General features: G+C 38.9%; 1 protein-coding gene across 4 annotated transcripts in view; it reads left to right on the forward strand.

Annotated features, from left to right (window-relative positions):
- LOC141488256 (very-long-chain enoyl-CoA reductase-like) overlaps positions 1-14,820 on the forward strand; it is an 88,201-nt gene that overhangs the window by 68,956 nt on the left and 4,425 nt on the right. For 3 of the 4 annotated variants that reach the window (XM_074188200.1, XM_074188201.1, XM_074188203.1), the window contains exons 8-11: positions 9,458-9,530; positions 9,659-9,702; positions 13,116-13,173; positions 14,559-14,647. In XM_074188200.1, the coding sequence (XP_074044301.1) occupies positions 9,458-9,530; positions 9,659-9,702; positions 13,116-13,173; positions 14,559-14,647 (264 nt within the window). The remainder of the gene's footprint in view (positions 1-9,457; positions 9,531-9,658; positions 9,703-13,115; positions 13,174-14,558; positions 14,648-14,820) is intronic. The other variant, XM_074188202.1, reaches the window with a different exon arrangement.

Raw genomic sequence — 14,820 nt, forward strand, 5'->3', positions numbered from 1 at the left:
AGGAAAAATGTAACGAGTGTCCTTTAGTGAGCTTAAGTCACCAGGTCTAAACATCATAGGTAATAGGCACTAATAATAATAACATACATGTTGTGCCAGATACTGTTAATCACTTTTCACAAAAATTATCTTATTGGATCCTTACAACAACCCTGGGAGGTAGTTGCTATTTTTATCTTCATTTTTACAAATGAGTATACTGAGGTAGAGTTCACACAGTTAAGTATCTGAAGTCAAATTTGAACTCAGTTCTTCTTGATTCCAGGCTCTGCACTATCACTATATTACCTAGCTGCTAATGTAGAGGATAGATCTGGGCTAGGGGTCAGGAAGGATTGGGTTTACATCCTTAGATACTAGCTATATGATCTTGGACAAAGAATTTCATTTCCTTATGCCTCAGGTTCCTCATCTGTAAAATAAGAGGGAGTTGAGCTTGGATTTAATGACATCTATAAAATAGATATTATAACTTTTCAAAGTTTACAAAGAACTTCATGTGTAATATCAGTTAATCCTGTTATATTAGTATTTCTAACCAAAAGGGTAAGTCAAGGCAAGATTCTGCAAGCAAAGTCTGTGTTTTATTAATGGAAACACTATCCACCAATAAAACATATCTCTTGACCCCTCAGGTAGCTAGAAAACCCTAATTTGGGGGTGCAATACACTTATATTAACATAGAACAAAGAAAAGAACAAAAATCTCACCATTCTTTGTGAGATTGGTAATACGGATTTAGGAAATTATGATTGATTACATAAAGGAAGGTGGGCATAGGTACATGAGGGATCAACCCTGCCCCTCTCTGCCTCTAAAAATGCCTTTTTCAATTGAGGAGCCCAACTGCAACCTAGGGTCAGTTACCAGGAAGTAGGCCTGGTGCTGACCAAGGTAGGACCATCTGAAATTTCCAAGGATGGTGGCTTAGACTAGGACAAGGTCAAGTTGGTCCAGTTCTCATGACCTAAGTACCAATCAGCTTCTCGGAGACTGAAATGAGAAGTGGCAAACTTGGCAAATGTACTTGGGAGATAACTGTGCTCCCAAGTCTAATTTACAGGTGGTACTGAGATAATTATCACCATGCTCCGAGTTTCTCTTTAATTACTAAGGCTGATGGGAAAGCCTATACTTCCAGCACAGAGGAGATGAAATGATGGCCATATAAGCTTCTTTGTTTAGAGACAAAGAAAGGAATGGTTCTGTTACATGCAATATCAAATAGGGTGACAAGTAGAATAACTTAGAGAGTGCAATTAAGATATAAAATTCAGACTAGAACATAATTCAATATACAGTATCAAACCAATATCTACTTTTAATTCATTACAGACCAGTTATAATAAAGGACTATGAACTGAATAGTTACAGGACAAAATCAAATACTTGTGAAGAGTATCAATAAGAAAATGATGAGGATGGATTTTAATCTTCTCGATCCTCATAATAATCCAAGAAAATAGGTGCTATTATAAAGTCCATTTTATATGAGGACACTGTGGGAAGAGAAGTTGTGACTTACCTAGGATCACTCAGCTAGTTATCCTCTGAGACACGTTTTGAATGTAAGTCTTTCTACCACTAAGACCAGGAGCCTCTCTATTGCCTCTGTTGTAGCTCAAAATCTATAATTCTGTGATCCTATATAATTACAAAGTTAGTGAAGTTAGAATAATTATGCACATGGGGAGGGTGTTTCAGAACCAGAGACTGACAAACCTCAAGGCTGTGCTACCCAGGGACTCCCCTTCTTTTAAAGGGCTAGATTTTAGGACTTGGGACTTGGGGAGTATGTTTGCCACTGGTGGAATCCAGAGAGGGGAGAAACATGTGCTTTCCTCACTCTCACCAGAGTCTACTAATTCACTGATCTCAGATTCCCTTCCAAAAAGTGGTAAAAAGAGAAAAAAAGCCATGGGGTGGGGGAAGGGGGCAGTGGCCTAACTCTGCAACTAAATCATTTTATAGGGAAATCCCAAAGGGATGGATGACTGACCCCCAATGGTCTTCAGAATTCCTTTATACTCTAAAAATTATTGTGGACACCAAAAATCTTTTATTTATGAAGGTTGACATGTTTGCCCTATTATACATTAAAAATCTTAATATTATTATGAAGATAGTTTGATTTTTCAGACCCTTATTAGAGAAGTCTGTTAGGAAAGCTCCTGAGGCAAGGAGAGGGGAATTCTATGACCACTTTAACCTCCTGGAGAGAAGATGGTTGCTGTTTTTTCAAGAACAGCAAGGACTTAAGCCATACCACAGGGGAGGAAAAAGTCCAGGACTTTGCCTTCTTTCAAGGCCATGCATGAGTCATTTGGAAGGCATTCAAGTCCAGTAGCTTTTGGACTCATCAATCCCACATGAATTATCCTTCCTGAAGGAGTCTGAACCCTTAAGGTGGTATAAGGATGGAGGCCTGAACAGATGCATTAGTTGAAAGTGGGTCTCACCAGAATGTCAGTGGGATGGGAGCGGCTAGGTGGCACAGTGGATAGAGCACTGGCCTGGAGTCAGGAGTACCTGAGTCCAAATCCAGCCTCAGACACATAATAATTACCTAGCTGTGTGGCCTTGGGCAAGCCACTTAACCCCCATTGCCTTGCAAAAACAAACAAACAAAAACAGAATGTCAGTGGATTACCACACTAGTGCCTACAAATATGTTTCCCTTTGGATAGAAGTTCAGATTAAAGAGTGGCACAATATTAATGTTTAGGGGAGTGTCCAGGGAGTCACCCCCTAGGGAGGGGAGGGGAGGAGAAGGAAGTGGGAGTAGGAAGAGGAGGAGAGGAGAGGAGAAGAGAAATGGAGAGGGAAGAAAGAGGGAGGAGAAAGAAGGAAGGAGAGGGGGCAGGGAAAAGAGGAGAGGAGCAGGAGAAGGAAGGGAAGAAAAGGGGAGAAAAGATGAGGGAGAAGAGGGGGGAGGAGAAAGGGAAAGAGGAAAGAGGAGGGGGGAGGAGAATAGAGGGAAGGAAAGGGCAGTAAAGGAAAGAGGGGAAGGAATAAGGACAAGTATTTGGCATAGAACAGGTGCTTATGAAATGTTTGTTTGCCTTCCTTCATCTTTGTATATTCCCCAGGCCTGATTACTGTATTCTGAGCACATTAGGTGGGTATTTCATATGTAGTATTCTATTATATTAATTTATCAACATTTACTTAACTACTTCCCTTCAATTGTTGACTGCACTAAAGTTGAAAAAGGGAGATAGGAAGAGTGAAGAGAGGAAAGAAAAATCATTATCTGGAAGCCCATAAGAAAAATTCCTTTTTTAAAAAATCATGCCCCTTGACCCATTGTTGGGAATCTACCTTGAAACTGTTTTCAAAGTCAAAACAAAGATTTCCATGGAAGCATATATGTAGTTACAAGTAAGAAAAAAAGAAGAAAGAAAAGAAGGGAAATAATCTAAGTGCCCATCAACAAGGAAATGGCTAAATAAATCGTGACACTTTAATGTATTTAAATATCATAATGTGATTAAGGTCAGCAAATATAAAGTATTTGAATAAGAACTAAAGAAAGATAGAAATCTGGGGAAAATATACAAAAAAAGTAGAGAACAAGAAATAGAAACAAGAAAAATGGAACATATACTAATTTAGACATCTCACACTGATGTTCTTTAGATATTTTAAAATTATGTTCAGAACTGACCTCATCCTTCCTCTCTTCAATCTACCCCTTTTCCTATTTCTCTATCACTATAGAGCAGTGATGTCATACTCAAGTAGATATTCCTGTGAGCCATATATTAAGAAGACAACAAATAAATATTACTTGAATTGTACTATATTTTAATTTATTTTGTTAAATATTTTCCAGTAACATTTTAGTCCGGTTTGGGTTCCAAGAGTTTTCCTGGTAGCCAATAGACTCAGGGGTGACACTTTTGCTGTATAGAGCACCGTCCTATTTCCAGTCCCCCAGTTTCCCCACCTAGGGCCATTTTGGACTTTTCACTCTCTCAGCCCTTCATATTTAATCTGTTGCCAAGCCCTGTTGATTTTTATTCTTGTAACATCTTTCAAATGTGCCTTCTTCTCTCCTCTGACACTGCCACCATCCTGGTGAGTGTCCTAAATCACCTCACACCTGCTGGTTGTTGCCTCTTCCTCGAGTAGCTCCCCACTCCACTCAGCTGTCAAAATAATCCAAAAACTCAGATCTGACCAGCTCTGATAAGGTCACCCCCCCACCCCAATTTAATTAACTCCAGTAGCTCATTAAAAACCTTCTGTTTGGCATTCAAAGCCCTTCATAACCTTCTCACTGCTCTCTACCTTTCTAGTCTTTTAAAACTTTCCTATCTCACCCTTTCTCCTTCATTTCATTCTCTGATCCAGGAATACAGGCCTCTAGACTTCTTTTTCTTGAACAAGACTCTCCTGACATTGGAAAATTTCACTAGCTATTCTGCAGGCTTAGAATTCTCCTCCTCCTCCTGCTGTTCCTCCCTTCCCCTCCCTCTCCTCTCTCTTCCCCTTTTCTTCCCCTCTCCCTTTTCCTCCTCCTCCCCCTTTCTCTCCCTTCTGCCTTTCCCATCCTTCCCCTTTCCCCTCCTCCTCCTCCTCCCCCCTTCCCTAATCCCCCTCCTTCTCTCTTTCTCCCCCTCTTCCTTCCCCCTCTTCGCCCCTTTTCCTCCCCTCCTCCTACTTCTTCTCTTCCTTTGTCTTCCCTCCCTTCTCCCCCATTCTCCCTTCCCTCTCCTCCCTCCCTCCTTCAATCCCCAGCTAAAATTCCACCTTCTACAAAAACATTTCCCAGTTCCCCTTCATGCTAGTGCCTCCTCTCTGCTGATGCCTCCAACTGATCCTGGCTGTAGCTTGCTTGTACACAATTGGTTGCAAGTTGCCTCCCATAACAGACTGTGAGCAAGGACAGTTTTTCCCCTCACTTTGTATCTCCAGCACTTAGCACAAATGAGTGCTTGTAGATTAATTTTGACTATATAAAAGGAAAAGTGAATGAGAATAAATGGATAAACAACAAATACAGCTGAGGGAACAGAGGAAAATTGGAAAAATTGCTACAATACTTTATAAACTGAAATGAATTCATTTAACTATAAATCACCATGTAAGTGGAGTAGGTTGTATAGATGCTCTAAGTTAATCACTTAATAAAACATTTACAAATAATAAATCAAGTAAAATCTGATGCAGAGCCAGGGTTGGATGACATAGCACAAAATAGGATGGACACACCATCCCTAGAACTTTGCCAGCCCACCCACTAAATATTTAATCAGCCTGGTCTGGGATAGGAGTGGGAAGACTGAGAGGAGGTCTTGTAGGCAGGCCTTCCTCATTAAAATACAAAAGGTACCAGTTATACAATAGGCCAGTAGACCTGCTGAACAGTCTTCACTAATTATGAGGCAGTTTAAAACTAAAGAATGGTTGGGCTGCTTTTAAAAAAATACATATGGGGCAGCTAGGTGACCCATTCGATAGAGCACCAGCCCTGGAGTCAGGAGGACCTGAGTTCAAATCCAGCCTCAGAAACCTAATAATTGCCTAGCTGTATGACCTTGGGCAAGTCACTTAATCCCATTGCCTTTCAAAACCCCCAAAATTTAAATAAATAAGATAAATTTTAAATATATATATATATAATATACACATATGCATATATGTACACACACAAATATATAGTTGATTTGATTTGTATATGTAACTATACATGAACATACACACACACACATATAGTTGATTTGAAATCACTATAGTCTTAAGAATATAACATTGGTTGCATCTCAGATACAGAATTGAAAGGGATCCTAGAAGCCATCTCATCTAAGCTGCAGCTGCACAAACTACCAGAGTAGTAGTAAGGCAAGTCACTCTACCACTGTAGAGTGGTTCCATCCCCTGGTAAATGAACAGGTTGGACTGAGGTTGCCTCATAGTCTAAATCTATGATGATCCAGCGAAGTCTCAGAAGATGGGTAGCTTTCAACAGGTAAAGATGGAGGGGAAGGCATTTCAGGTCCACAGACCATAATTTGTGCAAGAAAGAAATGGGGAGATGTTTAATTAGACTGTAGATCAGGGTACAGGAAAAGAAGGAGTAGGGAACACTTGTGACATGTTCTTCTCTTGGGTCCAAGATGTGGCAGAAAAAAGGGGATGTCTCTAGATTGTATGGACAGCTAGATGGCAAAGTGGACATATAAAGTGCTGGATCTGGAGTCAGGAAGATTCATCTTCCTGAGTTCAAATCTGACCTCAGACACATACTAGCTGTATGATCTTGAGCAAATCACTTAATCTTGTTTGTCTCAGTTTTCTCATCTGTAAACTGAACTAGAGAAGGAAAATGCAAACCACTTGAGGATCTTTGTCAAGAAAACCCCAAAAGGGGCCATGAAGAGTCAGATGTGAGTGAAATGACTGACCAACAAGCACCAGATTATACAGAACTATAAAATACAATTCAATCCAACAGACATCTACTAAACCCTCACCATAGGTAAGATACTGTGCTATATAGGCATCCAAAAACAAACATACAAAAAAAAAGAGCCTTTGCCCTCAGTAAGTCTACATTCTTCAAGTAAATAGATAAGTCAATTCGGTATAATTTGAGGAGGGAGAGAGCAATGGCAAGTAGGGGGATTTGGAAGGTTTCTCATGTGAGTTGGCACCTGAATGAAAGAACGAAGGACTCGAGAGGAGGGGAGGATGAAGTCCATCGCAATATGTCTTTATTTGTCTTCATGAAGGTGGTCATAGAAGATCAATAGGAACTGTAACTGATCTGGTTTGATGCATTACATTGGGAAAAGCAGGGTTAAGATAAAAGTGGAAGGGTTTTAAATCAAATGTAATAAGTCTTCTGGGGGCCAGTTAATATTTTATCCTAGAGATAGTTTCTTGAGCAGGGGAGTGACCTAGATAGACTTGTGTTTTGGAAGATTATTTTGGCAGTTGTATGGAGAATGGATTAGAGCAACAGGAGAACATTAGAAGGTCCTTGGAAAACCCAGGCAAAGGTGTTGAGAACTTTTATAAAAGTCAGACATTTGAATGGAGAGGAGGGGATAGATGAGAGAGATGTGATGGTGGTAGAATCAATCAATAAATCTTGACAACTGATTGGATAAAGGTTGCGGGGAGAGTGAGGGAGAAGGAAGAGTTGACTATAAAGTTCAAGCTTTATTGGGCAGACACTCTGGTTTCATTAAATCTTCTCTTTGACTCCCAACTTCTATTTAACCCATAACCACTCACTCACCTGCTGGATCCCCTCACTACTGTGAGATACTTATCTCCCTCTTGGGTACTCTATCTTGAGTTAACAAACCCAACAGGATATGAATGTGGAACTGGAAGCAATAGCTTTGGTTAAAGGAAATGCTCACTTATATCTCTCAGTCTTCCCACTCCTATCCCAGACCAAGCTGATTAAATATTTAGTGGGTGGGCTGGCAAAGTTCTAGAAATTAACAAGATGGAATAGATTTGAATTGACTCAAAGAAAGCTGTGTTTTTTTTTCACTTATTAATTCATCCAATAAATATTGACTGCCTAATAGATACTTTGTTAGGCACTGTGAGCAATCATGATATTAATAGCTTGCATTTATAGAGTGCTTAAAGGTTTGCAAAATGATTTACATATATTATTTCATTTTATTCTCAGGACAATCCTGGGAGGTGGGTATTATTATAGATATAAATAGATAATATAGATAGATAATCTATTGTGTTCATATATATGTGTATATATATATATATATATATATATATATATACATATAATCTGATGTCTCTGGAAGAGAGTGAGGCTGACAGTTTTGTGGTATTCTTGCCTCACTTAAATTGAATTCATTTGTAAGTCAAAACATCACCCTATGATATCACTAATCTTCAAAAACAAGGGACAGACAACAACATATGGATAGATGTGTATATGTGTAACACACATATCTATCTATCCATCCATCCTTTCATCAGCTATTTATCATCTATCTATTCATCTATCCATCCATCTCTCTCTTTTTGCCATTTTATCTATTCATCATCCATTCATCTATCTTTCTGTCCATCCATCCATCCATTATCTATCATCTATCTATCTATCTATCTATCTATCTATCTATCTATCTATCTATCTATCATCTATCATCTGCTAGCTGATGAAGTAGATAGAGTGATGAACCTGGAGTTAGAAAGTCCTAAGTTCAAACTGACCTCAGACACCTACTAGCTATATGATTCTAGGCAAGTCATTTAACCTCTGTTTACCACAGTTTCCTCATTGATAAATAATAGCATCTACCTCCCAGCATTGTTGGAGGATTAGGTAAGATAATATTTATAAGGAGCTTTGTGTAGTGCCTTATGGGTATGTAATAGGTATTGTAAAAATGCTTCTTCCTTTCCCTCCATTATTATCCCCATTTTATGGATGGGGAAACTGAGGCAGACAAAAGTCAAATGACTTACTCAGCATCCTGCAACTAGTAAGTGTCTGAGACTGGATTTGAACTCAATTCCACTAGGAGCTCTTTCTTGGCACCATCTAGCTGTTTCATACTAATAATATTATGTATTAAATACTATGTATTATATACTATATGTATTATATTAATAATCACAATAATTCCACATGGTCCCTATTCTCTGAAGGTCATAATAGATCTCTGAAATTTAAAGCACTATAGATAAATATATGACATGGTTGAAGAAAAGAGACAGTAGTCTTAATGGAAAGGAGGTTGACTCTGGTATCTGAAGACCCAAGTTCAAGGTCAAATTTTGTTATTAATGGTAAATCATTTTGCAGTTGCATTTATGTAGCACTTTAAAAGTCATAAAATATACTTTCCTCAAAATATTTTATTGAAGTAAGTAGCATATATATAATTACTGATGATTTATAGACTAGGCTTCAAGAGGTTTAGTGTTTTGCTCCTGATCACTCCCATTCTAAGTGTCAGAGGCAGGATTCAAACTCGGGTCTCCTGACTTCAGTGGTTTAACCAGTCTCTTTAGCCCTCGGGGTCTCAGTTTCTTCCCCTGTAAAAATGAGGAGTTGGGACTAGATGATTCTCAGTGAGATTCCCTATCCACAACGAATGTGGATGACTTTTCCAGCCTCCAGGACCTTTAAGTTCTTTGATTAAGGCTCTCATTGATTCAGAGACCGAAAGGGAACTTTTGGGTTCTTGAGGCATGTTTCTAACCAGTCAACCTGAACGTGACTGCCTAAGAATGGCCAGATTGATGTTGTCTAAATGGTATAATGACCATCATCAGGGACTTGAGCCCTTGGTCTATATAAGGTGCTCCCTGCTTCTTAGTGGGAAACAACCACTCAAGATGGGGTTCCAGGGAAAAGTAGACTGACCATGACCAGCCTCTTTGCTTAGAGAAAGGTGGCTGGGTTTTAACACTTGAAAACTAAAATTGAAATAAGAACACTGACTTATTTTCCAGAATTGCTTCTTTTACTGGGGATTTGCTGCTTGGCTTGCTTATTACATCAATCATCCTCTTTACACGCCTCCTTGTAAGTAACAAAACGGCCCTCAGTTCATATCATTTCTGCCTTTCCCTCCAGTGGTCTTGGAATTAACTTTCCTGTTTTTTCCCCCCTTTTTCTTCTTGTTTTGTTTTGTCTGTTCTATTGGTGTGTAGCCTACGGACAAAAGCAGATCAATTTTTCTCTGATCACCTTTCTGGTAGGTCTTTTATGTTGGACTTTTCCCTGTTTCATAAACTTTCAAATAAATCACATTTATATAATTTGTTAAGGACTTTGATCATGATTACTTTATGAGTTAATTAGTAAATGCTTTAACATCTGCATTTTACAGATGAGGAAATGGAGACTTGTGAATGATCACAGAGCTTGTGTCTAAGATGATATTAGAATCTGGGATTTCTCAATTCCAAGTCTATTGCTCTATCCACTAGATTAGCCTTTCTTTCCATTTGTAGGATTAAATTGGGACAAATAATGATAGCTAGGTAGCACAGTGGATAGAGCACCAGACCTGGAGTCAGGAAGTTTCATCTTGAGTTGAAATCCAGCTTTTGGCACTTCCTACCTGTATGACCTTGGGTAAGTTACTTAATTCTGTTTGCCTCAGTTTCCTCCTCTATAAATGAACTGCAGAAAAAATGGCCAGTAACTTTGCCAAGGAAACTCCAAATGGGGTCACTGAAATGATTGACCAACAACAAAAATAGTTACAGATTTCTGAAAAGATTAATTAGTCAATAAATATTTATTAAGTACATGCCAGGCAATGTGCTAAGTCTTAGGCATGTAGAAAAAGGCAGACAGTCCTTGAGTTGAACTTTAATTGGAAATTAAGATCAGACTGTTTGGTGTCAGACAGTCTAAATTTAGAGTCAAAGGACCTGGATTAAAATCCTGAGGCTCTGCCTACACTAACAATCCTGACCTTGGTTTCCTCATATGTAAAATGAGTGTGTTAGACTAGATGACCTCTGAGGTCCCTTTTGTGATCCTATAATTTGGGTTTCAATCTCTAGCTTTTGCTATTTCCCAGTAATTACTGAGAAAGAGATGTGAGAAGGATTATTCAGGGGACAGCAAAACTGAGAGTGAAATTAAGAATATGTCAAGGAGAACAATGTAAAATTAAGAATTTGGTGATTTTTAAATCCTATGACCCTAAAAGCCTGCTAGTGAGAAATAATTATTTAATTTGATCACTTAATAATTGATGGGAATTGATGTCAAGTGAATTTGGCCATTGTGAAGGCATGACTTAAAACCACAGGCATAATGAAGAGTATGACTTTGTTTTTCTTATTTTCTTAAGGAGAAAGGGATGGGAAATAGGAAGAAGGAGAGAATTTAGATTTGAAAACTGAATTTTAAAAACTTTAGATTCCTAAAAATGAAAGAAATGCAAATTGAAATAATTTTGCAGTTCCACCTCACATCCATCAAATTGGCAAGATAACTTGATGACAAAAAAGGAAAACACTGAAAGTTAGAAGGGCTGCTGGGAAAGATACATTAGTGTTCTGCTGTTATTACTGTGAATTGGTTGAGATATTGTGGAAAGCAATTTATATTATGCCCAGAAATTTACTAAACTATGCATACCCTTTGACCCAGCAATACCTGAAAGAAATCAAAGAAAGAGAAAAAGGAATATTCATGGAAGTGCTTTTGTGGTAATTGAGTATTTGAAACTAAGGAGCTGTTCTATGGAGAATGACTAAGCAAATTATGAGTGTCATTGAATATATAGATATAATAAAATAGATAATTTTTTTTAAAAAAGGTGTGGTTACCAGTTGGGCAAGGTTCAGGAGCTAGAATGCAATTCCTTACTTTTCTTTACCAGAAAAGATGATTGTCTTCAGTGGTGAGAAGCCAAAGTGATTTAAAGCATTCTCCAGGGAGTTGGATGAAAAGTCCATGTGTTCTCTGTCCCTGCTGATGAATACTCTCTTCCATTTCTCTGTCTGACATCCACAGACACAGCAATCATTAGGAAAAAAATCTTGCCTTTGGTCTTCCACACTTGTCTTGGAGGTAGAAGATGGGATCATAGCTTTAGAGCTGGAAGGGACCACATACAGTATTTAATCTTAACCCTTTATCACATAGGTGGAAGCCATGACACATTAGAATGATTTGTGTGAAATCACCCAGGAAATGGGATGTGGGTTGGCATTAGATGTGTATTCTCTGACTCTAAATTCCACACTCTTTCTGCAATACCATACAACCCCTCACATACATTTATTTTATTGTTAGGAGTACAATGGATCTGGCTGTCCAGTTCCCTTTGCAAGTTGGTTGGGGGTGGAGGGTGGGAGCAGGGATCGAGTGCTATTAACCACTAAGTCATGAAAGATAGCACTTGAAGACCAGGGATTTTGAAACTTTTGGGGATATATATCCCTTTGAAGGGTCTATGCAACCCCTTTCAGGTCAGGATGCTTTTTAATACATAAAATAAAACAGAATTATAAAGAAAACCAATTATATTGATATACAGTTATCAAAATAGTTCTTAAAATGGTTTCACCAGTCTCAGGTTAAAACCCTTGCAAGATTCACCCCCATGTTCTTGAGGCAGCTAGATAGGGCAGTAGATAGAACACCTGGCCTGGAATCAGGATAATCCTGATTTCAAATCTAGCCTCAGATACTTAAAAGCTGTGGGATGCCAGGCAAGTCATTTACCTACTGTTTCCTTCAGTTTTCTTATCTGTGAAATGGGAATGATAATAGCACCTACCTCCTCAGGTTGCATTATCAGTTACTAGTTTATAATTATAAAATCTTTGGTTTATTGCCTAACATATAGTTAGCTATTATTACTATTACATCTTACTCTTGTATTTTTTGATGTTACCAGAATTGAAGATTGTTGGTATCTTTAAGCTCTATGAACCCAACTCTTGAAACTGCTCATTTAAACTAACCAGGATTCATGGAGAAGGAACTTTTAGGGTTCTTTTTTTTAGTTTTTTTTCTTTTCTTTTTTTTCTTTTCTTTTCTTTTTTTTTGCAAGGCAGTGGGGTTAAGTGGCTTGCCCAAGGCCATACATCTGGGTAATTATTAAGTGTCTGAGGCCGGATTTGAACTCAGGTACTCCTGACTCCAAGGCCAGTGCTCTATACACTGCACCACCTAGCCAGCCCGAGAGAGAACTTTTTAATAATTTTCTAATCTTTTCTCCTCACCTAAGAGATAGGATGAAGGTCACTGCTGTAGAAGGGGATGGAGGAGAAAGTCGACCTAATGTACTTCCTGGATTGTCTTTAGATCTCTGGAGCAGTTCTGAACATGCATCTTTATTCTTTATTCTCTGGAGCAGTTCTGAACATGTATCTATGGTTTTGGGGTGGGAGAGGCATTGGCCTCAGAGTCAGACAACTCTGGATTCTACCATAATCTCAGATGCATCCTAACTATGGGACCTAGGACAAGTCACTTCTTAGGCTCCCAAACAAATCTCAAAGGCTGAACTACATATCAGTTTGTATGCTAAACTGTTTTAGTGTAAAAGTTCCCTAGGACAATGAAATAATAGGTCTAATAAGGAAAATACTAATAAGGGTTAAAATATGTGTCACCATTTTATGTCTTTTAATATAGCTATGTGAAGCTGGAAACTTTTCAATCCATGTGGAACTCAATAACCTGAGAGGAAATGGTGAGAATTGAATTATTTTCTGTTTTTAACTATCGTAGTTTAACATTTATGTAATTAAAAAAAAAAGACCAACAACCATAAAGTCAACCAGAGTCTTTTTTCTTTATTGGATTTAATGACAAAACCCAAGATAATTGTAAAATCATCTTCTAACTCAAGGATGTCTGTGTTACCCAAGCAGATGGTCAAGAGAGTGAGGACTGGGGAAGAGGTCCTTCTAGTGGCTTCTGAGCTCTGTAGATCCCCAGAGTTACTGCTGTGATCTATGATCATCATTGATCGTGTCTCCCAACTCTTCTTTCAGGAGCAAGTAAATCGAGAGTCCCAAGCCCCAAAGCATCCTGGTACCATTGTCCCAGTGGCCCTAGCCTAGTCTGTGCATGCAGCACTGGAGAGGGTTGAAAGATGGTCAATAAAGGGCCTGCCAGGCCCAACAAGCACATACAGATGGGCAGAGCCTGTCTCCTAAGTCATCAAATCACTCTTAGCTACTCTTAGCCCATAGTATGTGCTTAATGCATGCTGTTTGACTTATTAATCCTCTTTATACTGCCCAACCCATCTATATCTGAATGTGTTCTTCTCTCAGATGAGAAAGTGAATAGTCCTCTGGGAGGGAACATGGTAGAATGCATAAAGCGATGGACTTGCAAGCCGGAAGATCTAGGTTCAAGTCCCTTTTTAGCTGTCAACTTATCTTCACTGTGCCATTGCCACTCTCCTGTGCAGAGAGATTCCATGCAGAATTTGATTCCAGCCCTAACTCTCTGATGCAATGATTGAGTGAAGCCAACAAGTATTTATTGTACTGTGGTAAAGCACCAGAAGTTGTCCTACTCCAAAGCTAACCATCCCCAGACACTTCCCTGTAATTAAGCTTTTTATCTGGGTTCCATCTTCCCTGGGGCTCTGGCTACTACTAATGTTTGAGGCCTGTGTAACCAAAGGCTTCACAAAAGTCTCTGTGGTCCCTTTTGGAGTCAACCTCTATTTAAAAAACACTTGGTGGGGTGGGTTTCCCTCTTTGGGGTTTTGCCAGAGCCATTCATCTGAGTCCATTGGTAAATTTTCTGTGTGAGCATTTATACCTCAAAGAGTAGCACTCACTATTGATCAGGTCTTGAGTCACTGTTTTGGTGATTTTTTTTAAATTAAAGATTTTATTTGAGCATTACAATTTTCCCCCTAATCTTACTTCCCTCCCCCTACCCCCCACAGAAGGCAAGTTGTCAGTCTTTACTGTTTTGTTGATTTTGATGAAAAAAATGTTAATATCGTAGAGCTGTTTTGGAAACGTTATATAAAAATGTATAATAAAAAGGACGTTCTGCTTTTCGAAAGGGCTGTTCTGAAAAACTGACCTGACAATTTTTTTACGTCCCCAGGACCAAAGACCCGTCGCATCCCCTACCCAACCAAGAATCCATTCACATGGCTATTTTTCTTTGTCTCCTGTCCTAACTACACTTATGAGGTATGTAAGCCAATGGGCAGTGAAAGTTTAGGAAAAGAAGGGGCAGCAGCCTTGGTGGCTGCAGATGATGCCAATGAGCAGATTCATTTTCCTTTGAGGATTTATTAAGGAGTGGGGGATCCAGGCTAGTTCGTACATTCTCCCTTGCCTCTCAGTACCCTCCTCATGATCTT

This window comes from Macrotis lagotis, chromosome 5 (genome assembly GCF_037893015.1).
Source record: "Macrotis lagotis isolate mMagLag1 chromosome 5, bilby.v1.9.chrom.fasta, whole genome shotgun sequence".
In the NCBI taxonomy this organism is placed as follows: domain Eukaryota; kingdom Metazoa; phylum Chordata; class Mammalia; order Peramelemorphia; family Peramelidae; genus Macrotis; species Macrotis lagotis.